General features: G+C 38.3%; 2 protein-coding genes across 3 annotated transcripts in view; both read right to left on the bottom strand.

The window, feature by feature from the left end:
* BNIP1 (BCL2/adenovirus E1B 19kDa interacting protein 1) overlaps positions 1–655 on the bottom strand; it is a 6,418-nt gene extending 5,763 nt beyond the window's left edge. The window contains exon 1 of the mRNA XM_010002080.1: positions 641–655. Within this exon, the coding sequence (XP_010000382.1) occupies positions 641–655 (15 nt within the window). The remainder of the gene's footprint in view (positions 1–640) is intronic.
* A 5,520-nt stretch (positions 656–6,175) lies between these two features.
* CREBRF (CREB3 regulatory factor) lies at positions 6,176–17,216 on the bottom strand. 2 transcript variants are annotated; one of them, XM_010001968.1, is made up of 9 exons: positions 17,038–17,216; positions 15,909–16,034; positions 14,015–15,095; positions 13,433–13,534; positions 9,672–9,866; positions 7,545–7,734; positions 7,028–7,101; positions 6,530–6,652; positions 6,176–6,291 (listed from the first exon to the last, which is right to left on the bottom strand). In XM_010001968.1, the coding sequence occupies exons 1-9, from the start codon at positions 17,044–17,046 to the stop codon at positions 6,176–6,178; spliced, it is 2,016 nt and encodes a 671-aa protein (XP_010000270.1). In that variant the 5' UTR covers positions 17,047–17,216. The 2 variants fall into 2 exon arrangements, with proteins under 2 accessions (XP_010000270.1, XP_010000271.1); XM_010001969.1 differs by lacking the exon at positions 13,433–13,534.
* Between the last annotated feature and the right edge of the window lie 7,401 nt (positions 17,217–24,617).

The raw sequence follows: 24,617 nt of genomic DNA, 5'->3' as shown, positions 1-24,617 counted from the left end.
CAGCAGGTGCTGAAAACAGGGCCCGTTCTCGTGGCCACTGCAGGAGCCGAACACCTGTGGGTGCTGCCCGGGCCCTGCTGGTCCCTGCACACGGACCCCGCAGCCTTCCCACGGCAGCTGTTGGGATGAAACAAGTTACTCCCTTACCTGGCTCGGATCCCTCCCGAAGGAAAGCTGCCGAGGTGCCAGGAGACCGAGGGCATTTACTCACGGGGACACACACCGTTATCACCCCAAACATACAACGACGCGAGATGTGTTTCCTCCACAATTTTTATTTTAAATTACAAAGGATGTTGCATACATTGATGAATTTGTATCTGAATAGAAGTGCTAGGGATCAAGGGTGACAGAGTAAACAAAGTCAATAGTTGAATTGTGCCTCTTCTCAAAAAAGAAAAACAAACTGCACAACTATTAACCAACATTAAACATCGCAACTCTTAACAGATCATGCTTTTAACAAGGTAAATTTATTTTCTGACAGAGACAAGACTCTCAGTAAGTTTTTCTGAGCTCCAGTTGGAAGTTGATTATGGAATATCAAGGACAGCGTTACAATCATAACCCCAAGTACAGGCAGAACAGGATGCCATGTTTTGTTTAAAATGCTTTTTTTTCTTGCCTGACAACCACCTACGTTCACATGTGCCATCAGCCTCACGAGTTCATCCAACCACAAATACTGAGCAGCAAGTTTTGCTTAGACATAGTGTTCTGGGAAGATAGAGGATTCAAATCAGAATATATCACTATCAATAATGGTAAGACATATTAATAAAATTAATTGCTGCTACTAGGTTCTGTTTCTTCATCAGAAGATCTGGATACAGTGGAGTGTGCTTTTGACAATACCAAATCCAATCCAGAAGTTTCCCTTACAATACCTAGTTAACTCACCCAAATTTGACTTAGAGATACTGGACTATAAACAATTCTTGACTCAAGATAAACTCTTAACACCTTTTTTTTTTTTTTTTTAATGGAAAAACAGGGGAAAAAAGTGTAGCTTAAAATACTTCTGGCTCCACTTTTAGCTCTACAGCTCATTAGAAAGATAATAAATGCATAATCAGTATTTGCTCTTGTGGAAGTTTACGAATGTCTAAGAGGCTGAGGATTGTAATTCAGTGCACACACACCTTCTTATCATGCTAGAAGCACTGGGGGGAAAAACATGGCATATTGTGAAATGTAAATCATAGAAACAGAGACATTTTTGTATGCTGCAAAGAAGATAAAACCTAAAAGTGCCATCTTTCATTCATGACGTTATGAATCCCAATTTATATTGGGAGATACTCAAGAGTGCTGTTGTCTCAACATACTAATGCCCTTAATACAGTTACAAGAATCAGTCACTGCAGCAGTAACTGTTTGAAATGTACTTCACACAATCCTGGGGTAAACAAAATAAACGTCAGCTGTGTGCAAGGCTGTGTCAATAAGCCAAGACCACATATAGCAGCACACTTAACTAGATGATTCCAACTGAAGCCTCCAACTTATAAAGAAAATAAAATCATTATTAGATGCATTCTTGAAATTCAGGTCTCAAGGCCAAATCCAAATCCTAACATTCATGGTACATAACTGAGTTATGCCTCAACAGAACTTCAGGAAGACTAGCAAGCATGTTTGAGGAACAGAATTGCATTTGCTATTTCTGCTGAAGGCAACTTGTATACAACCCTTTGAAATTCTCCTGATAAAGCCTTTTAGAGCTCTAAAAAATAGCTGTTTAAATGATTCATGGAAAAGAAAAGCACATCCAGTCTTTATATTGTATGACTAAGCTGTTTTATTAATGAAGGCAAATATCAGATAAATATTTGGGGGTGGATCTTTTTGAAATAAAATCAAAACTGACACCACTGTACTTCAGAAGTGTCTGGTTGCTTTTAGGTTAGTTAAAAGACCCTTCATCCATTTTAGGGTTTTTTCGTTTCGTTGTTTTAAAAAAACCCAAACAAACCAAGACTTTTTTCCTGGCCCTCTTAGTAGGAAAAGAAGTCTATCTACAAAGAGTTAGAAACTGAACACAGCTGAGCCTGACTCTCACATCAGCATTACAGCAATGCAACTTCATTAAATCACAATGATTTCAATTGGTATGATAAAATCCAGCCATCCACACATAAACGTAGCTTCAGTAATAAGTCTCCCTCATCCAAAAAAAAGTACTCACCAAGTATCAGTAAATGTATTCAATAAACCATAGAAGGGAAGCGTTAGCAAAAGGGGTTTAGGGCTAAAAAACACCCTTCATGAGCACCCCCACATTTTGCAAGGCCATTCAAAAACTGGTCTTCCATATAAATACAAAAGGACTGCTACTGAGAGAAACTGAAATCAGACCTATCCAGACTTTCTTCAGGATGCTTTTATCAGTTCTGATTCAATTTCAGAAGGGTTAGGTTTGAAGAGTTCAGAGGGAATGAAAAACATTTAGTTCTAGGTGTACAAGTAAGGCACAATATAAAGCCACATCATCATCTGTCATGAAGGAAGTAGGAAAGGACAAGAATCATACATGGTACAGTAGAACAAGCAGTCCAGCAATTCCAAGTGTGGCACCTAAGTTCAGACTGATGAGATCTCAACAAGAGCAGTTATGACAGCATGCTTTTAATATGGAAACAAATTCTAGAGAATCCAGTGTATCAGAAAAAGGAAGAGCTTTTGTTTGTATTAAATCAAAAATGTATCATTGTTTTTGGATATAGGATTAAAAGTGAATATTCACAATGCCTACACTCAAAAACAAACAAACAAAAAATAATCCAGGACTTAATTAAGATCCACATACCATGTATGAACACTGAAAATCTTTAGAAAATGGTCTTCTCTAAAGATCATCCAAAAATGCATGCCACAATTGCCAAGAAACAGAACATGTACATTTGTTGGTTTTTATACCCTTACAAGATTTTTTGTTTGTGATAAGTATACACTAAATGTATATATTTTAATGACACTAGAGGAAGCAGATTGTTACTGGCATTAAAGTACAACCATTTCTAGACGGTTTAAATGCCACAGAGTCCCCTGGTTAAAATGTAAAGCTGCACAGCTTGCCTATGTCACCTTTATGATAAAGTTAAACCAGCAAAAGGTCTTATCTTTACTCTACATTTTACTGCCAGGTTTTATTTATATCAAGTATCGCTGCAGCATTCTGACCAGCCCAGAGTTAGCAGCAAGTGGCAGGAATCATATAAAACGCAGTTTCTTTTTTTTTTTTTCTTTTTTTCTTTTTTCTTTTTAAACAAAGTGCTTTTCTAAGATATACATACATATAAATAGGTACAAAATAAAGTGTCAACATTAAAAAGCTCAACTATTTAAAAGCTTTAACTTAAAATAATACATAGAAAACACTGAAATGCGAGGGTATGGAATTCACTAAAGATTCAAAGTCTACCTTGAAATGCTAGACCAAAATCATATTCTGGTTTTCAGACAAAAATTAAAAAGCTATAAAGTTGTATTTGCCCAGTATTTCTGAGCAGTAGAAGGGGGACTTTTTAATACCTTGTCAGTTTAATTTGTTACAGAAGTTTCTTCCTCATTGCAAAACTGCTCCCTTAATGTTTAGAAATGCTGCCTTGCCTGCAGAGCTTGGATATAGCATAAGGACCTCTCAGATCTGAGCAGTGCGTGAACACCATCCATCAGAAAGGAACAGCAGTGTTCAAATGGTGGTACAGGCAGAGCCTGAACTTCACAAGAGACATTCTTTGTCGGGGTTTTATGGGCCATGTGCATCGCCAGAGTAACTGCAACGTTGGCAATAATGACAACAGGAATACATCTGACCCACTGTGTAAAGCAGCAGCCAACTCCCACCTCACCCTAACGACAACAAAAACACCTGAAACAAAACCACTCACATTCCACTCAGATTTTGTGAGTCTGAAGTGGATTGACAAAGTTTTGAATAAATTGCCCTGGGTATTAGTTCAGTCTCTTGTAGGAAAGCCTTTCTGTACGGCTCAGTAGTGGTATTTTGGCCTCCTCCTCCCTTTTGAGTCTTCCAAAATATTTAGATACAAAGCAGGCTGTGTACACACTCACAAGGACATGGCAGGGCTGCCCCCTGCATCGGCCACTCTTACTGCACTATTACTGATTCAGACTTTCTTTTTTATAGTACAAGTTTGGATATAAAAATAATCTACTTACAAACAAAAAGGAATCACAGTACAAACAAAGACAAACCAGAAATGAAGTGGAGAAATCCCCCAAAGGGAATGGGGAGAAAGCCTTCATGGACTTTTGCATTTTTTTTTTCAGCAGCTACATTTGAAAATATTTGGTATTTCTATTTTCAGTAAACAGTGTTTTGTCATCTTTAAATAGGGAGAGAAAGAACAGGGAGGAAAAGGGGGCAGGGGAGGGGGTCCATGAAACCAGAGAATGATCTTGCCTTGAGATAAAGGACTTTCTCATTAAAGGCTAAAGCTTTAATCTGTACGTTAACACTGACTACAAAGCCAACTCTTATTAGCAGAAGAGCAAATAAGAACTGTGTGTTAATATTCCTCAATCATAGAAACTACTGAATTAACAAGATATAAGTTTGAAGAAGCTAGTTTTGAAATATCTGTACAAAAATATAAAAGTCTATAAATTTTTGTTTTGTTTTGTCTGAAGCCTGTGTTGATCCTTGGAAACATCTCATGCATAATAATACATCAACTGGAAAAGTGGCAACTAAGGAATTAGATATTTGTAGCTCTTTTTTCTCTTTACATATATACACATTACAATAAAAATAATTTTATTTTGGTTGTTTGGTGGAAGTATACTACAACAAGCTAAATATTTTTATATATATATTTTTTTTTAAATTCTCAAAGTTGAAAACTATTTTACCAATAGCTTACTAAAATCCAAATATATTAAAATCTCCTACAGTAAGTGCAGAGGAAAAAAAAAAAAAAAAAAAAAAAGATGTAAAGACTCCAAGACGGCCACCAACTTATCTACCATGGAAGCGAACTACAAGAACAGCAAAATAATATTGTTATGTATGAATGCTCCTTCTGTAGATAATTGGACCCAAACAAAAAAATTCACAGTTCAGTAAGATCCCTAACCCTGACCTTTAATTTTTTTCTTTTTTTTTTTCTTTTTTTTTTTCTCATTTGTTTTTACATTCAGTACAGTATCATATAAGCTGTGCAAAACTTTACTTAGACTGGCAGTTTGCCATATCAGTTGCATTTGTCTTTGGTACAAAAATAAACAATCGCATTAATGTGCAAGTATTTGTTTTCTTCCGGCCAAAGTACCGAAATTGAGTTTTCTAGAGCCATCTTTTATACAATACATAGACTCTGTGGCATATATCTACATTTTCAACATATTCCTATATACATTCAAAAATTTTTAAGAGCTGGAACAAATACATTAAAACCTATAATCTTTACCATCTATACATCTCGGTTTTTCCCCTCGGGGTTTTTCTTCATACAAAACTTTACCAGCTTATACTGATAGCTCTCCCCCCAAAATACAAGGCACAAAGAATAGACTTTTTTTTCTCTTGCTTGCACAGACATTTAAATACTATATTAAGCTCAGAAAATTAAAGTCTTATAGGCACACTAGCTCTAATGCCATGTGTGCTATGTACAAGTTAATGGTTGCAAAGAAAGCTCACTGGTTTTCAAGAACAAAAGAAAATCCAATTATAAAAAAAAAACCACAACAAAATAACAAAAAACCAAACAAAACCAAAACAAAGCAAAACAAAAAACTCTCTAAATTGACAGCTTTACAAAAAAAAATGCTTCCTCTTATTTTACTTGGAGCATAAACCTGTCACAATGTCTGGCATATACTAACATTTTTTACTAGCAAAAACATGGTTTTGCTTCTAAAGCAAAAGTGATATATTCTGGTCCTAGATAATTTTTAAAAGAATCCTCATCTCTCTGTTTAAGCTTAAAGCGGGTTTGAAACTACCTGGTTTATGCTCCAAAAATGCTATTAAGCATTTTATGTCATGCTTTGATTTGTTTTACTACATGGTTATTTAAAAACAATGGAACCTAATTTTAAGTGTTTACATCATGTTAAACTGTCATGCAGACCAGAATGCAATTTACAATGAAGTACTTGACAACACATGTAGAATCTGACCAATGAGAACAGCTGATGTCAGGTCTTAAACTTTTGACGTTGGTATTCGTAGCCCTACAAGGCCACCGGTGGGGTCTCCTTCTGCAGTCTTCTCTAAAACTTGATTCACAAATTCTGATGTCTGTCCAGCTACAGGTAGTCCTAAAAGGGAGGGTAAGAAAATGTGCTGCAAGGTTACTATTCATTGCACATATCTGTGCGTTCCTCTAAGTAATGCAAAGCCAATGAACACTTTGGTTAGTCATCAACTAAAAGGCACAGACAACTACAATTAGGAAGTGCTACTTTCTCTGCTCTATTCCAGAAACTTTGCAATCTAATGTATCACAGATTAAATGTTTCTTCACATACAGGCAAATACATGAAGTTGGCTGCTTACCCAGAGTGTCTTTAATAAGTACGTTCAACTTTTGTTCCATGTTGACTCCTCTGTCATCTTTAGGTACCTGCACCCGATTAACTATTTCTTGTTTAATGGAGTTGATCACAAACAGTAAATTATCTGCAAAGAAAAAAACCTGGATTAGATTTACAGCACATTCCCCCCCTGAAGCAAGAGAGATCCATAGTTTTCCACACACTGTTATCTGTAAGTAATCAAAGGTGTCACATCACACTTACTGTAAAACATAGATGTAATACTTTATATCTCTAAACATTTAAAAATATTTACATTTCATGCGTACATATACATAATTTACAGCTGTAAAGTAGCTCAACACTGCAGGTAACCCAACTGCATACACTTTATGGAGTGGACTTTTTTTGTACCAACAAAATCGTTGGGTTTGTACCAACTCTGTTTTGTCTATAAAATGGTGCAAACACAGACTCGTCTGAACAAAAGAAAAATTAAGATGTGAAGAGTTGTATTTACCATATTCCGTGTTGAGACCCCAGAGTTTTACTTTATTGGCTTCATACTGGGCTTTCTTTTTTAGTCTACAAGCCCTATAGTAAGAAGAGGGGAAGAATTAGAACACTAACAGAAATTCCAGAATACTAAGAGCATCTGTTTGTTTGCCACACAAACTTATCAACCAGTACTCCCAGAGCTGTGATGTACAAAACCATCTATCTACACACTCACCTTCACTGAAAGCTGCTACCTACACTTGCTCACATTTCACACTTGTGCACTTTATCACTGTATCTATCATTTACCCTGCAGCTCAGTAAGCCAACTTCCAGTAGAAATACAGCATTATCTAAGGAACAGACAAACTACCTCTCCAAGCAGTGCCCTGCTTTTTTTGATAAACTGGTAATTAGCCCATTGCAGGAAATGCCACCATGAAGCAGGATCTCTTGAGCCAAAGATTAATTATATCTTAGGAGCACAGTTGTAGTAATCCAAATTGATTAATCCATGTAGTGCTACCTAATATATATACCTGGAAGCCAGCTTGTTTTTTTCTTTTCTTGACCTCGGTCTGGCAGTTAAGGGAAGTTCACTGACTGGCGTCAGGTCACTGATCACCTTATTCAGCTTCCTCAGCTCATTACCAATCTGTAAAAGTTTTCTGGGGTTGGGAGTCAGGTCTTCTACATCAGTCCTCCGTGACTTCTTTGCTGCATATTTTCCTATTTCAAATATGGAGAAAACTGGGTTGGGAAGTGACACAATACATACACAAACCTGTAGAAAACCACTCTTAAATATGTATTTTTTTGTGTGCAGTTTAAGTTCCTTTTTCACTACCAGAGAATGGACTGGAATCATGTGATTTTTTCAGCCTTTCACAATAGAAAGAGCATTTCCAGACAAACTGCTTTGTACAATTCGTATTATACCCAGGCCAGATAAGAGCAAATACTGCTGGCCAGAGTACTGCCTGTGATAAACACTACACACACACACACAACTGTGATGAAAAATGGATGCCACAAGTTCAAACTCAGTTGTTTTGCGCCACCTGTAACTTGCTAACTCATGTGTTCAGCCAGTATATCCTCTTACACACTCCAATTGATTAAATTCCTAAATAATCTTATTGCTAAAGCTCTGCATTAAGTAAGAGTGTTGAGGCCTGATACTGAAATGATCTTCTGCAATATTTAGCTTAAATGGTCCACATAAAGGCTAGTTAACCCCTTTTATTTATATTTGAAGCTATTTAAGGCCTGGTTTTCCTGAGGAAGTACACCTATTCAAGACAAAATTGCTATTCCTTAAGATTTTCTGCCACTGCAATGGGTCTTTTTCTAGATATCTATTAAAACATCAGTTATAATAGACACGAATGAGAACATCAATAAAACTAACAAAACCTGCTCCAAAAATATTTATTAGAAAGCTGACGATTTAGCATGGTTTATCTGAGGTAGCAGATGACTTTGGTACATTTCTGTACATGAAAATTAAAAAAATCCTGCATGTGTCATATTCTGTAGCTTCAGGATGTTAAGAAGTGTTTGATCCTACATACCCCTTGAGTACACACCTGACTTAAAGATCACTTGCTCCTTCAAGTATCTGGTGGGACTGAGTCCTCAATACATGTCTGGTTATTTGTTGTTTAACAACAAGTATAGATACAAGCCTTCATAAGAAGAAGCAGTGATAGGGACTTCAGGTACCAGTATTTCACAAGATAAATAACCATATAAAAACTAAGCAGGTTAAAAAAAACAACGTTTTCTTCCCTGAATAAATCTACAAGTAACCACAACAACAAAATCTTCTGTCTTTGCAGAAGGTAAGCTGCCATGTTAAAGAGAGTAATTTTCAACTGTAAGGAAATGTTAACATTAAAACCAAAGAAGCTGGTTTAATTTTCTCCTTCAATGCCAAAATCAAAGGGAGCAGCCTACCAAACAGGTCCCATGACAAGAGAACAAACATTACTCCTAAGAGTGATTTGTTCTGGGTGATGTTAGTCATGTGTGTGGTACAGCAAATTGCTCCTCAAAATGTGCCGAGACTAAAACACAATTATTAGACCATTTGGTTTAAATTTCCAAAAGGATATTTAAAAGAAATAGTTTCTTCAACAAAAGACAGCTTCACTGTGCTGCATTCCCACAGGTGGGAGAAACAAGTAGGAAGGAGCAAAAAGAGACAGTTACACCTTATTGTCCATTTGTCTGTTTGTTCATACTGCAGTTACTGTGAACTTTGCATCTTGGATCACTTCCAGGTTACTTCTAACATAAGCAGTTCTGAAAGTAACAGCTATGAGGAGCAAGTATCAGTCAAGTGACCATCCAGGAAGTTTAGAGTATTGCACTGAGAACATTTCAAACTCTTGGGGTTTCCACTAAAAGCCCTCAGAAGTTACAATTCTCAATTCCTCCACCCTTCTCTGGAAGAAACTACACTGAAAGTTCCTACTGTATGTTCTCTATGCATTCCTAGAACATGTCACAGAACTCTGCTAACTGAGCAACAGACTTGCAGTGCTCTAATGATTTATTTTCATGGCCAAAGCACAACTTCTCAGCCCTTGCAATTATGGGAGTTTGACTTCTGAAGATGCAGAACAAAGCACATTGACTTGTAACTATGACTTTGTTCTTACCATGATGAAGACCATTCTTTTGGTACATGTTACTTGGTAACGTATCTCGATTCCACTCAGATGGTCTCAGCATTCTTTCATGTTGTGATGGTGTTAGTTGCTCACTGTACTCCCAGAAGTATCTTCGCTTCCCTCTTTTCCGAGAGGATATTGCAGTAATTTCTTTTAAATCTTCCACAGAATCATTTTCATACCCTAAAAGGATGCATTGCATTGTGTATATTAATGTTGACAAAACTGTTCCTAGCCCTTTAACAGTGGACTGAGAATTCAAGTTAAGAGCAAAACCACAGACAAAGCCTGGTTTACATTATCTAATAGACTTGGTTTTCAGTGTCAACTGCTACTGGGTACTTGCCTTAAATCCAGGGATAGACATTGAGCCAGTGATGGTGCATCTTTAGTTTAATAGAGACAAATTATTCATACATTGAAAGGCCCTTTATGTTCACTGACCCCTTAAGCTCTATTGCTCTTCTCCCCCACAACCCTACCACTGCACAGTACAGGCAACAGCTGTTGGAGAGAGTTCTTCCACCCTAACAATTTTCTTCATGAATTTTCAGGAGCATAATCCTAACTCGCCTCCACATTTTAATTAATTTCTAATAAAAAAGCACAGAAAAAGAAGCAGATAATAAAGATGGATTAGCAAAATACTATAAAAGAAAGCAAAATTACTCAATCATAGAATATTCCGAGTTGGAAGGGATCCATTAGGATCAGAGCCCAACTCCTGCTCTTTCTTGAGTTTGAATACCTTTGTGAAATAAATCAAACTACCCATCTCTACTAGATGTCCTCTTACCAGGACAATGACCTAAAGCCTGTAAGAAAAGACCATCTGCACTGAAGGGATCTGGACACAAACTGTTAAATTTCCTCCTCACCTCCTTAGGGAGATGAAAAGAAATGATCCCCAGTAAAGCTACACAGTATTTTAGAGGTATATTATGATGCACTTGAAATGATGGCTTGTGCATGAAGTACATGGAAACTGTAACGCCACAATCCACATTGCATTAATATTTATACCATAATTATGCAAATACAAAGCACAGTTTTTAATATCCTATGTATGCTTTAGAAAATAAAGATAACCTATACTAAGGTTAAAAAATGCCAAACCACTGCATCACCTTTTGTACTAAAATGCTATATAATAGTTCACATTAACTTAAAAAATAACACATTTCAAAACACCCCCTACACTGAAGAAGCTTAAAGAAAAGCCAACCACTGAATGGACTGTAAGCTGAACAAGCCTTGACTCCATGTGCTTGAACTCTGCTTCATCTTTTCACAGCAGCACAAAGAACACTTTCTTCTTTTTAAAACAGTCCATTCAATGAGTCTGTTTGCACTTGAAAAAAACATCTGAAAAGGGAAAAACCCCAAACTTTTTTGCTTTGGTCTGTCTCTCACCTCATAACCAAAGGATGAATAAAAGTTAGGTGTGCAGAAGTAAAGTACTGTTCCTAATAATTTCATCCACTCATTTACTTTGATTCTCTAGTTTATTAAAAAGACAGTACTTTAAAGGCAAATCAAACAATGAAACATGCTTTATGACAATTTATATAAAATACATTTTCAAATACCATAAATATTTTAACTATATTTCTGTATTACCCAAATGCTGTTTGACATAAGTATCAAAGTACTCTTAAAAAACCCACTTACTTTCCACTTAAAATATACACATCAAGCTATGTAACTCATTAAACAGATATGCAGAAACGTGGCCCATCTTCATGGCAACACAGAATTAAGGTAACCAATGAAAACAAATCTCTTTGAAAGCTGATGGGTAAGAATGTATGAGGTTAAACCCAAGACTTCCTGTTTGCTTATTTAAACTATAATTAAGTTAGCAACTAAAATTATGTTGACTTAATGCATCCTACCTTGCAACTCTAACACTGACCTGCTGTAATTTTGAAGTTACATAGAATAAGCTAGTGTCCTAACCAAGACTGTGACATACAGGAGTGCAACAAACCTGTTTAGCTTTTCTGCACTGTATTTACCTACCTTGAATTCTCCTCTTAGCAAAGATCATATAGCAGTCTCACTTTCTCTGGAAGGCTTCTCAGAAATCTGAAAGGGTTCTTTTATTTACCATTCAAGCCCTTCACAAGTGCCTCCTAAAAATCTCTGTTCACATCCTTTACTATGTTTTTAGGTCTAAATTCACCAGGGATAAATTAAGTAAAACAGAGAAGATGATAAAGAAGACTTCTGCATCTTATAAAATGAAAAGAAAAAATAGCCCCACTATAACAAAACCAGAAAAGCCTTTCTCTAACATTTAATCATACTGATTTCTGTCAAATGATAAGTCTTCTCCCCAGAGCTGATAGTCCAGGTGCTCCAAAGAGATGCAATGCAACTTCTTTAAACAATCTCCATGTCTCTAGAAGCACTCTTCCCTTTCAGCTATTTCTTCTCCAGCACTATTGAAAAATGAATCAGTTGCTGCATATCCCATTTCTGGGATCTCTTGACTACTTTATGGGAGAATGAGTCACTTACAAATGTTTCTATCAAATGAGAAAGGTAAAATATACTAGTAATGGCAAAATAAGCTGAAGTACTAGAAAAGGCCTTGGCTGATAATTCCCATTATAAATTACCTTGGCAGGTGACCAAAATTGCAAAATCGGTATCGTGGTGACAACAAAACCACTGTTGCCCAAACTTGCCTGACAGCCAGTCACAGTTTTAATTATTTCTCCAAGCTCCTGAAGTTCAGTCTAAGTAGTTCCTCAGAAAACACTAATGCTTTAAGAAGGCATTTCATGCACTCCAAAGACATACAAAAAGAAGAACAAAAGCAAACTGTGTAAAAAATACAGAAGGTCAGCAATAAGCTTTTTGTCCTTTCAGTAACTTATGTCTTTGACTTAAACGTATCAACTAATTCTGGTTTCAGTGCTATTAAATCTTCCTTTGCCATTCCTATTTTTAGATACTTTATCCACAGTATTTACCTTTACTCTAAAGGTAAAAAACCAACACAAAGTAAAATTAAAATGTAGTTAAAACACAGGATGAAGCTTTTAATATCACTATACTCTTGAGTGAATAGCTTCATTCACTTGAAGTTCTAACAAGCTTGTGTAAGCCAAGTTCCTCAGTTGCTGTACTGCATAATGTAGCTGTACTTAGGTGAGAGCAATTGCTTGCCAGTAAAATTTGAGCCAACAGCAAATAGTTAATTCAATTCCACCAACTGAAACCCCAGCATTTTAACACGACATCTCTTTCTCAAGATTAACAAGCTTTCTGTGCAACATGCCTCTGTGGGCTGCAAAGCACTGTGCAGTACAGCAATCATTACAGAGCTGTAATAGCTACTCAAAGCCACAGAAAGCAGAGGGAGTTCAGCTCAGAGCTAGGAAAGAAGAGGTTTTAAAATGCTAATAAAGATGTGTTATGTACATGTAAAAGTAACATAAAGGGCATAATGCTTCACAAGTTTAAATGCCAACTTGGGAAATCTATTTAGAAAATAATTTATCTGAGAGTTCATTATGACAAACACTGACAAACTTTAGGGAAGCTGCTGTTTTCAGATGCTCTCCCCCCCGAAGTCACACATTGCCAAATATCTGAATACCTTAATTCTTAGACTCTACTACAAAGCATTTATAAAATGTGAATATTATAATACTTTCTACAATTAAACTAAGACTTGGTTACAGTCCTATCGCTTTCCCTTCAGATTTTATTTTTACACAATGTTACCGCTTTGTTACCTTCTAGATGAAGGTTAGTTCTTATTTCTGTTGTTAAGGCTCCATTTCTACATGCAGAAGAGAGGAATTCAGTATCCTTTGAAGACCCACTAAGTGTTACTGCTGAAAACCACCAAGAAATGGTTCTATTAGTTTCAGTGATAGGTATTATTTGGATTCTGTGGAAAACTGTACCTACAGTAGGACTTCAGTAATTAAGAAATTATTTCACTCAAGCTATGATTTCATAAAGAGATACAACTCTGGATAAATTTAAAGCAACCTGCTGAAGCACTAGGAAAATCTGCACATCAACAACTGCAGGTAGCTGCTCTATGACCTCAGGCTACAAGCTAGGTTTCCCATTACTGCTTTTGTTGCATGACCACAGTTTATGCAGTTTTTCATAAAACAGGGCAATAGAGACCTTGTCTAGCTTTTATTAATTACATTTTGCAAAACATTAGGAAATCTGGGATGAAAGTTCAAAAGTTAAGATCAGGGTTGCTCATCTTTAAATATAAAGCATTCAAAAGCATTGATTCCCACTTGGCAGACAAATCCATTAACCTCCATGTTAACAAAGCCAAACATTGCTGGTACCTGGTTCTGAGAAAGTATCGCTGATGTCATCATCTTTATCATCCTCATAATCTTCTTCATCGTCATTTTCAGACAGCTCATGCTCACTGCCAAATCCTTCATCGTGGTCCTCGTCTTCAATGTCATCCTCATCATCCTCATCTTCCTCAGGGTCTCCTTTGGCTGACTGTTCACCCAAACTGTCTGTTACAAACAGAGAATAGTTGTGCTCTTCCTTCTTCTGTGAAGAATCTGACACAGATGTGCTGGCAGAAAGACTGCTCTCCCCCACAATGAGCCCTGGGGTTTCCTGGGGTGGACCAAGGAGCAGTTCTTGAGTGTCTTTAAAAGGCAAAACAGGAGGCGTACTGTGATTATGTGGGGACTCCATTCCTTTTCTTTCTTGTCTCTTTGCTACAGCACCACAATAGCAGGTGTTTTCCTTTGCTGCATCAGCATGCGTCTGGCTCAGCACTGGCCTGCTCTGTGGTAAAGGATTGATCTTTACTTTTGCCTTTTTAACATAGTCTTTACATTCAACGTGAATGTTCACCTTTTCATTACTGTACATGTTGGTCTTCACCACAATTTGTGTACTGGAAGCAGGCTGAGTTGCAGGTTTGCTTGCCTTCTGAACACAGTCCAACAAAGGTGCCTCAGCCTGAACGTTCTTGGAGGAACAGACTGGGGCTGCTGCTCTGGTTGCAATTTTTTTGCCAGGTAACAAAGAATTTAAAGGGCTTTGTTTCACACTGAAGAGCAAATCAGGGTAATAGAGTGAATCAGAAACAGGCTGGGAGTCCTCACTGTTAAGCTGAGCCAGTGTTGGTGTTTTGCTTATCACCTCTTCATCTTGGTATGGGCTTGAGAAATCATCCAGGCCCAGGTAATCCACCTCTTTTGTTCCCCAGATGTCACAGCTGGTTAATTTAGTGTACTTAGTTAGGTCTTCACAGTAGGTGTCCCACTGCTCCCACTTTGAGGTGAGAGCAACTTCTTTGTCCAGGATGTCCGTAAAAGACTCCAAGTTCTCAAGGTCTTTGCAGTCCTCCATTGAAAGTAAGTTGTCTCTGGAGCTTTGTTGATAGTCCATTTCTCTGTCCTGTACATAATAAGACAAATTTAAAAAATCAATTTAAAAAAAGTATCAATCTATATCCTCTACTTAATCTAGCATGGTGAGCTTAATTCCAGTGAAATATAAGTGGGACAACAGATGAAGATACCTCAGCTTTGAGATAAAAGGTTCTTTTGAGGGTTAGAATGAAGTCCAGCTTCTGTGTTTGGCAGCAGATCTTTCTGAAGAGACTGCTAAGGATACAAGTCAAATGAAGCTGGATTCTCTTCCTACTGGTCATCAGGAACTAGACTAGTACCAATGTCCATGTATTTAAAATATGAAAGGCATCACAGGCAGCCTGTTCTAGTCTTTATTAACCTAGGTCAATCCTGGCTGGGTGCTTATGAGAATATGCTGAAGCTTATCAGTAGTCAGAAAACCTCATTCTAACAATCAAGTAATGACTATGGGCTGGGGACTTCAATGCTGGGGGGGAAAAAAGAAAAGAAAAAGAATGCTAGTGTAAGCAGCCCACATGTCAACTTCTGTTTTGCTTCCCCTGCATTTACAGCTTGGGTGAAGTAGCATATAGCTGCTCTTGCAGAAAACACTGAAAGGAAGAGTCTCAAGCACCATCCCATAACATCAGCACAGCTGTATTTGAGCGTATGGAGCGTGACCTGAAGGGCAGCTCCAACAAGCATCTAGGGAGGAAGCATCACATTTGCTGGACCAGCAGTTAGGCCCTTCCCTAATCAGTGGCTAGCATTGAACAAATCCTCCTTCAGTAGTACGTGAATGCAGGGCATTAGTCAAGGAGAGGAAGTTACAGACACACACAGGAAGGTAACCTACCAGTTCATACATGAAGTCTGGATCTGAACTGCTTGCCAAGAGATCCGTGCTCATCAGAGTCTGCTCTGAAAACACATGGCTCCGAAAGGCATCCCCAAAAGGAGGGTCCATTCCACTCACACTGGGCTACAAAAGAATTGATACTGACATCTGAAGCGTGATATAAAAAGGCATATGTTTTTTTCTTCAACAAGACATGAAGGGTATTGCCATTTCATTCCAGTCTCTGAGCTTGTGCTATACTTGCATCTGGAAGGTTTCTACCTATACAGATAAGCATAGCATTTCTCAGAGTAAGAGAATGCTTTGAGACCAGGTAACAACACACAGCTTTCCAATCAAAGGACACATTTGTATTCATCATATAGCTGCAAAAGCATTGCTCTAATTCTTTTTGTTGGTTTGAAATTCTCATGTGTTTGCCAAGTTCAGGGATATGTTAGTGTTTGTAGAAGAGAAGAGTGAGTTCTGGCAAGATTTCTGAGTATCAACGCGCACCACACGCTTGCAGGGCCTTCACCCTAATACAAACCCCTCTGTACTAAAGCAGTGTTGACCGTTTTCAGAACCATTAGAACTCAAAAAATTTCCACCTGAGATTGTAGCAAAAGCAAAATTATTACAACTAAATTAAGAGTGTTATGTCTCTAAAGAACTAAGCAGAATTTTGAAAAACAAACAAAAAAACAAGCAACAAACATTCTGCAGGATGACTGGGCATGCAGGGAATGGGCAGCAAGGCTTCCTGCTACATTTAATTCCAGACCTCTATTTCTCTTCTAGACACACTCGCCCTGAGGGCTGGGAAGAGAGAAACCCTGTACTGCTGAGAGTCATTCAATGTGCTGATGTGTGATTCACTGCAGTAATAAAAGGCTGCTCTCCAGGCATCCACCCTCATCAAGACCACAACTTTACTGAATCTTGCTGTGTGAACAAATAAAGTACCAAGAGGAGCAACACAGCTTCCATCATAGGCACTACAGGGACCCTAAAAATAGATACTGTTTAAGATCTTATAAATTCTTCCTGCTAATTACAGTCATATTCACTCTTAAACTTGCAACCCCTTTTTTTAAAAAATAAGGAAAATTATTTACAGGAAAAAATAAAATCATATCAGAGTTACCTGAGGCATTTCCAAGCCCAGATTCCCCAAATCCAATTCCAAACTTCTTGTTTTATTCACTTGTAGATTCCTTTCCAGCTTTATTTCGGTCTCAGTGAGTTTATACAATCCATGCAATGAATTTTTTCTTTACGATAACTTCAGCTCACCCTGATGGAGCTCTTCTATTTGTAGACTTCTGTGTAGAATAAACAGCAAAGACCCAAGGAAGTAAGTAATCATGAAAAAGGTAATAGTTAAAAAACAGCCAAAGTGAAATAAAGACAAAAACATTCATCTGAAAAGTGATTATTTATGCTGAAATGTATAGTGATTTTCTTCCCCTGTCATCTTTCATCAAATGAAAAGTCACAGATGCTACAGAACAGAGTTCCTGCAAAAACCTTTTTGGCTGAGTTACATTTTTTTTGCCTTTTTCCATCACTACCAAGACCATGAACTCTAGAGACAGATTAAAAGAAAAACTGCCTAATTGGAAATAATGACTAGCAGACTGCTGGGTATACAAGAAACAATTCTTATGACTAATGTAACAGAGCTCATAAATTCTAAAAATGTCTCAGGCAAATGTCTCAAAATACTAATTTCAGAATGGGCAGAAATACTGTTTCAGTGGTATCTCCTCATCTTCTTAGGAGATGAATCCATCCAACATCAGATAAGATTATATCAATCATTCATATAGCAACATCTAGTGGTAGAGGGATCACAGCAACTATGCTCATCGTCCAACTGGAGAGGAAGACACAGATTTCCCCAACAGAACAAATTAAAGTTTGGGCCAAATTCAGAAGTATCACTTCTGTTCATTTCAAGTAAGGCACATGTTGAAATTGGTCCAACTTATCTATTAGTAATTTTACCAGTTTAGGGGTTTCTATAGATCTGCTGCTACTTCAGATGCATACGTAAAGACTTTTCTGAGCCTCATATCCAGCTTAATCTTGCATTTTTTAATAACGCAAGGAAAAACTGAACTGAAGAAGAGCAACCACCTTACCACAAACATCAGTAACTACATCTACACTTCAAGTATGACAAAAGACTCATAAAATAAGTAACAGGAAGTAAGAAAGAACAATATTGTAGCAAAAACAATAACAAAAAGCCCCATGATATCAAACTTCAGTATCTAATGCAACTACATGGTCTTCAAGGATGCTGCTTTTTTACTGTTTGCTTGCCTGTGACATCCCTACCCTTACATAAAGTCACTTTAGCCAAAAAGCAGCATTAGAGCATAATAAAAAACCTGAACCATCACACTTGCGCAGTTTTTCAGCATTATTAGGTAAAATAGATTTGTTTCTTTGAGCAGAATTCTTCACTCAGCATTGCTTCTAAGTCAGACGTAGGTGCATTCTGCTTAGGCTGTGTTTATTCCCTTTAAAAAAAAACACACAACACAAAAGAAAGTAAAAGTGTTCTCTTCCAGTGGAGCTGCACTCACAGCCCTCCTCCCACGAGCACATGACAGCATCCCTCTGATTGTTCCTACTTTCAGATAGTATCTCAGCTATTTTGTTTTATTCAGCATATATACCATCAGATTGTGGCAAAAACAGACACTTTGCAAAGAAGTCTTAATTTATCCAAACATGCTGTCTTCCAAACAGTGATTAGAATATAAAGAAAAACAATTACAAGTCCCCTTGTACACAAGTGCTCAGTCAAACCACATTACTGCTGCCAAAGAAAGCCATTCCTTGTAGGGTCTGTGTCAAACAAGAGCCAGTTCCTTCTGAGAAAGCCATCTTTCTGCTCTAGCTCTTCCAGGGAACTCATTTTTACTTATCCTAAAGTAACATTTAAAGTTAAGCTGGTGTCCCAGAGCAACATGCCTCAACAACCCCCATCTCCCTTCACCCAGCAGAACTAGTCCTGCCTATGCCACTGAAGTTGCACGAAGGACTAGTTCACTTTTCAACCTGGCCTGATCCAGGAGAAAGGGGTTGTTTTTTAAAACAAATAATGTTCTCATCTGCAAACAAAGAGACAAGAAGTGTAGAATCTTTAGCATCAATCTACATCCAAGTAGTATCCATCTTTCTTTCCACACAGAGTAGCAGAGATTGAGGTCTTTTTCAGCAGAACATCAGATTAATACTTTGACGTCAACACCAGAGCACCACCACCACCAGCTGCATTCACATGGGAGGCTGGCAAAGTTCTGCCACTGCATGACATAAAGGGGAAAGCAAGGTGATGTTTGCTGCTTCTGTACTGGTTATTCTTTGAGAGTTAGAACATGTACCTCAAGCCATTCCACTGTCTTCCACACACAACTGGGAAAGGGGGGTAAAACTTAATCTGACACTGATTTTGGTAACAACCAACGCTTCCAAGTGTCAGGACCAGGGAGCTTTTGGATCATTTTCAAATCCTCAAAACAGACATTAAATGTTCAAAATACTTTTGCCATCTGAAAGTCTGGAGTAATCTTTCAGCTATAAACTCGTAGCACCATTTAAGAATGACAGCATATGTCCTCTCAGGTCAAAGCAGTATAGCTTCTAATTCTCTTCATATTTCATTCTTGACATTTAATAATATTAATATTTAAATGTGATTTGAATCCCATTAAGATCTATTCAACTATTCTACAACATAAGATTTTTCTTTGTAGCTCTATGGAGGGAGGAAACATGGTGAGGCCGTAAAAAGACAGACTGCCTGAGGGAGCTGCACAACCTAGGCATGCTTCATGCTCCCTACAAAGCAGACCTACTTCCAACTGCTTTCTAAATTTCCCAGGATCAAGATCATAATTAAAAGACCTCCATGTTCACACTTAACTACCAGTATTCTTTTTATGAACTGGTAAATTAAGATGCATAGTACAAGTCAACAACATTTATGGAAGCACAGACAAAATCTGAACTTGCTGTGAAGGAAAATGACTTTGTGGACCAGAGTTGAAGTCCCATGTTTTCAGAATTTATCATTATTGGCACTGTCAGCTCAAGACTGAGTCAGAACAGAATAGTACAGTTGTTAGGTGATCTATAATTAATACAGATTTGAATTAACTGAAAGATCTATGGCAAAGCTCAAGAACAGCAGTATAAGAATTACTAAGATAAACACAACAAGAAGTTCTACTTTGGGACAATCTTCATTAATGCCTTAGATCAGCCTTTCCCAAATGCAGAGATACACAGGTGAAATCCTGTAGCTGCCTCACAGGAAATGAACCGCCTGAACCGCAGGTGGAATACACAGCCCGAGGGCCCGGGCAGGGTGCCACTCCTTTTGGCAGCAGCCTGCAGTTAAATCAGATTAAGGTGATTAAGGAACCAGTCCCTGATCTTGTTCTGTCCCTGCAGATTCTTGAGTCACATCAGCTCAGAGCTGTGCCCCTGCTCCTGGGAGAAGGCTCACTCCTTCACTTGGGCATGGGGAAGGGCAGGACATCTCAGCAATCCTATGTTCACCTAAGGAGCTGGGGTACTGATGGAGGCATGCATATATACATTGGTTAAAATCTCCATGAGTCATCTATAAGTATCCAAAACCTGTCCTATAGAGTTAATAATTAATTAACCCAATGACAAATCCTAATGAAAATCCTCTGCACTTCTATTTACTTTCTGAATACACACATTTTAGTTTAATAATGGTCCCAAGATACCTGGGAAGACTAACTTCACCCAACTGGATGTCAGGCTTATGACATATTACTGATGCAGCAGGACACTTTAATGGGCAGGATGGCAGGACCTGAACTCGAAACGTGTAGCATGAAGGAGACACATGGCAGTTACCATCCACGTGCCACTGCCCCAGACTAGTGAAACACATTACAAACAATACATTATCTGCCAAGATGTTCCTGTAAGAGAAAAACCTCAACTGCCAGCTTTCAGCTTGATAACTCTACAAGTCTTCCTCAGTCACCTGTACAAATAATTTCTACTGTAGCTGTAACTAAAGTTGCTATTTCTGTATCAATTCAGAAGTGTATTTTGCAAGCTGAAAAGCACAGACCATGGCTACACCATTGTGCTGGCTGTACAGTGCTTATTATCACAGCACCTAAATGCCTGTTACAAATACATTACATGAACAATTACACTTTTCACGATGGTGACTGTGCATCATACAGCACAGTTTGTCAAAATTACATTTTTTATGCAGATAAAAAAACAGCAGGTCACGGGAGCCTGTCAACACTAAACCTACAAACCCAGGCTAAAATGTTAAAAATGCCAAACTTTGAATTTCAGAGAACGTGCAAAAACTATGCCACGTATTTTAAATTAACTATTATGTACTGTGCTGTGTTTGTTGCATCTGGACATTTGATGAAGTACTACAGTTAGAGAGGCAAGAAGTTCTCCTACACTTGAAATTTTCTTTTCCTTCCACAGTTTGTGCCAATCTGCTTCCTATTACAGAACATCCTCTGCTCAGTGCAGCCTTCAAGCACAGAAAGCATTTTTTTCACTTTTGATTCTGAGTGTAATGTTCTTGGTTTTTTTTTATTTCTTTCTACGTGATCCTTCAATTATTAGCCAGACTTTTAAAGGTTCTTTCACTTTCCTCCCCCACCACAAAGATGCTAATTTTCTTTTGTGAGGTTATTTTGGGGGTGATTTTTTAGGGGTTTTTCTGCCTTTTTTTTTTTTTTTTTTTCAGTGGGTGAGCAAGGACACTCTTACAAAAAGGTCTTCTCTCATTCCACCCACTGTAGCATCCTTCATCTGCCCATCTGAACAAGTCAAGCCCCTCTACCTTCTCAGGGTTCTATTTGTATTAAAAAGCCAGGATAAGTACCTAAGACATTATGCCCTTTGCATTCTCTACCCTGGAGACCAAACGAGCTGCTTAGGACACCCAGGTCCCAAGTCTTACACAGCACTGCCATTCAAAAGAACTAAAGATACCAAGGCTCTTTCACTTCTTTTAAGCCTCCCCCCTTTAGGAGAGGGAAACTGTTACTTTATTGTCTTTGTTCCTTTTCCTCTGCTCATCTCCCCGCCCCCAGTGTTATTTTTCTAATCCTGCTTGCCCACAGCAAGACAGGACTTCAAGAACTGGAAGTGATACCACCAAGCAGAAGCTCTGGTCTCCAGTCACACACATGCCAACACTTCAGGTAGAAGAGCTGATGAATCACCAAGAACACAGCACCAGGTTCCTTTCTTGAATTAATACCCCTGCACATCCATGCCAGCTACCCAACTTTGGAGTCCACTTCAGCACGACTGCGTAAGCAAACAGGGAGATGCCAATATCTGATCATAATGCAAGAGGCAGAAAAAAAAACAACACCCAAAAAAGGTTTGGTTTTGTTTGTTTTGTTTTTTACTTTCAGTCAACAAACAACGTCTTCCATCTATGTATTTTGTAATAACTACGTTCAGAATAAATATATTCGCACTAGAAGCAATAGCTGCTCTGTACATTCTGGAAAAAAGACTGCAATTTTATTATTATTATTATTCCAGTGCCAAGAGTGGGATGTGCAGCATGTTAAAATTATTAAAAGTACACTTAAGAAACTTATTGCAGTTGAAATACAAATTGCATAAACCATTATGAATATACCACTGTAGAGTTAGGGGAGTTGTTTGGACAAGAAAATTAGCAGTAAGACTAACATTAAATTTATTTTTTTTTGAGCCAGAGATTTCCCCTGAAGCAGAGTGTGACCAGAAGCAAAGACAGAAAACAAAAGCAGAACTAGACAACAATTTAGCTGACGATCTCCAGCAGTATTCTACATCCCTTCATAATGGTTGTTCCTTCACTTATTTTCTTTTCTGACAGTGCAAAGTCTTTCAGGGTAAGAAATAAATAATTATACAGTTCCCAGAAAAAAACCAAACTTCTCATAACGAAGGGAATGATACAGTCTAAACTAGTCTTCATACTGTAAATTTATCTTTTCTTATTCATCTGTTAGAAATGGGTTATCAGTACAGCTTACTTCAAAGCCAGCAAGAAGTCAGAAAAATGCATCAATCAAAACAGTCCATAGAGTAAAAAAAGGGCTTAAGAACTCAAAAACAGGAGGATTTTAAAACTATAATATACTCGGGAAAATAACTACAGCAAATTTTAAATCTTAAAATCTATGATTTTCAGAACACTTTTGGTTTAAATTTTGAGACAATACCAAGGTTCAAGCACATCATATGAAGTGTCAAACGTCCTTATCAAACTTGTATTTTAAAAAATCCTCTCATTATGCTTCACAAAACATACAGCACAGACATGCAACTCACGGGAATCTAAACCAGTGATACATATACTTATTTATACCACACTATTAGTCTATTAGTCAGACAGAAGCTTCTAGTTATTCCCAATTCATTCTTGCTAACACTGAAGGGACTTGAAACCTTTGTCCCTCAAAAAGTTCTTTTGTCACTCTCATTATTAAAAAACAAAAGAAACCAAAAAAACACATAGCAAGGATGCTCAATGGCTTGATGCCTCTGCTGCAGATTTCTCCCATCAGTTAGTATTCCCATCAAACACAGAACAACTCTTTCTTTTATCAGGTAAACTACAGGCTCCAAAGCACTGTATGAAGTCTCTGAGTTATTACTAACTTAGTACTAAAAAGTACTATCACTGAGCATTGATACACCTACGAGAAACCATTCTTACTAAAACAACCACCCAATAGATTTCCTATAGAAATTCTGACATTTAAGTTGCCAACAGGAAAAATCAACCAAGTTTCCAAAACACTTGTGCCTGCCCCTCTATAATTCTTACTATTAAACCGTGTAATAATAATGATTAATCCCTCCCACAAAGATGCTTAGAAGCAACTTGGTTAAGCAACCTTAGACCAAAGGCCGACCAACCTTCTATCACCATCTTTAAAACGTTCTGAAGCATCTGAAAGATACTATCAGAATCTGATACCACTTTGCAGGTTACGTATTGTGTTATTTTAACAAGTTACCCTCAAGTGGCAACAACATAAAGATTACACTTACTTTAAGTGAGAAATTAACATTTTAGCTGGCATAGCTGAACAACTGAAACTCTTCAGCCTGTGCCACAGAAAACCCTGAAAAGTGAGCACGTGTTTTATACTGGAGCGTGACACGGTAAATTTTGGCCATTAAATTAACGCTGATATCTGATCAGTCAGATGAGGCGATGCCCTGGGAACACCGCGGGCTGCAGGGCGCGTTGAACCCACCAGAGGGACGAGGTCCGGGCAGCCCCGCGGGCAGCGTTAACCCCGCCGCGGCCAAGCCGGGGACCTCCAGGGCGAGGGCAGGAAATAAAGTTCAGGCTTCGGCCCTTGCTGACACGAGGGGCTCTCGGCCCCGACTCCAGGTCTGAGTGAACTTAGGCCAGACCCAGGGAGGTGCCAGAGCCCCGTGTGGGGAGGCTGAAAGCCCGAGACACACCTGGAAGCAGCTCCTGAGGCGTCCCGGGGAAGTTAGCGGTATTTTACAAGTCTGTGGGAACTGGGTTTTAAGCGGGAGGCGGGAACGCGCCCCGTCCTGCCCTGGGAGGGGGGATCCGGACCCCTGGGCAAGGCCCCGCTGGGCACCCACTGCCGGCCGGTTCCCACCGCGCCTGCCCGGCCCCCAGAAGCGAGAGACGCC

Source organism: Chaetura pelagica, unplaced genomic scaffold (assembly GCF_000747805.2).
Source record: "Chaetura pelagica isolate M959 unplaced genomic scaffold, ChaPel_1.0 scaffold356, whole genome shotgun sequence".
NCBI classification, from domain to species: Eukaryota; Metazoa; Chordata; class Aves; order Apodiformes; family Apodidae; genus Chaetura; species Chaetura pelagica.
Note: the sequence above shows the minus strand (reverse complement) of the source record. Positions and strands in the feature narration are given on the sequence as shown.

Coding starts and splice junctions, on each gene's coding strand:
- CREBRF (XM_010001968.1), bottom strand. Junction 15,096..15,908: donor CAGACTTCATGTATGAACTG/GTAGGTTACCTT, acceptor TATTATGTACAG/GACAGAGAAATGGACTATCA. Junction 6,653..7,027: donor GGGTCTCAACACGGAATATG/GTAAATACAACT, acceptor TTTTCTTTGCAG/ATAATTTACTGTTTGTGATC.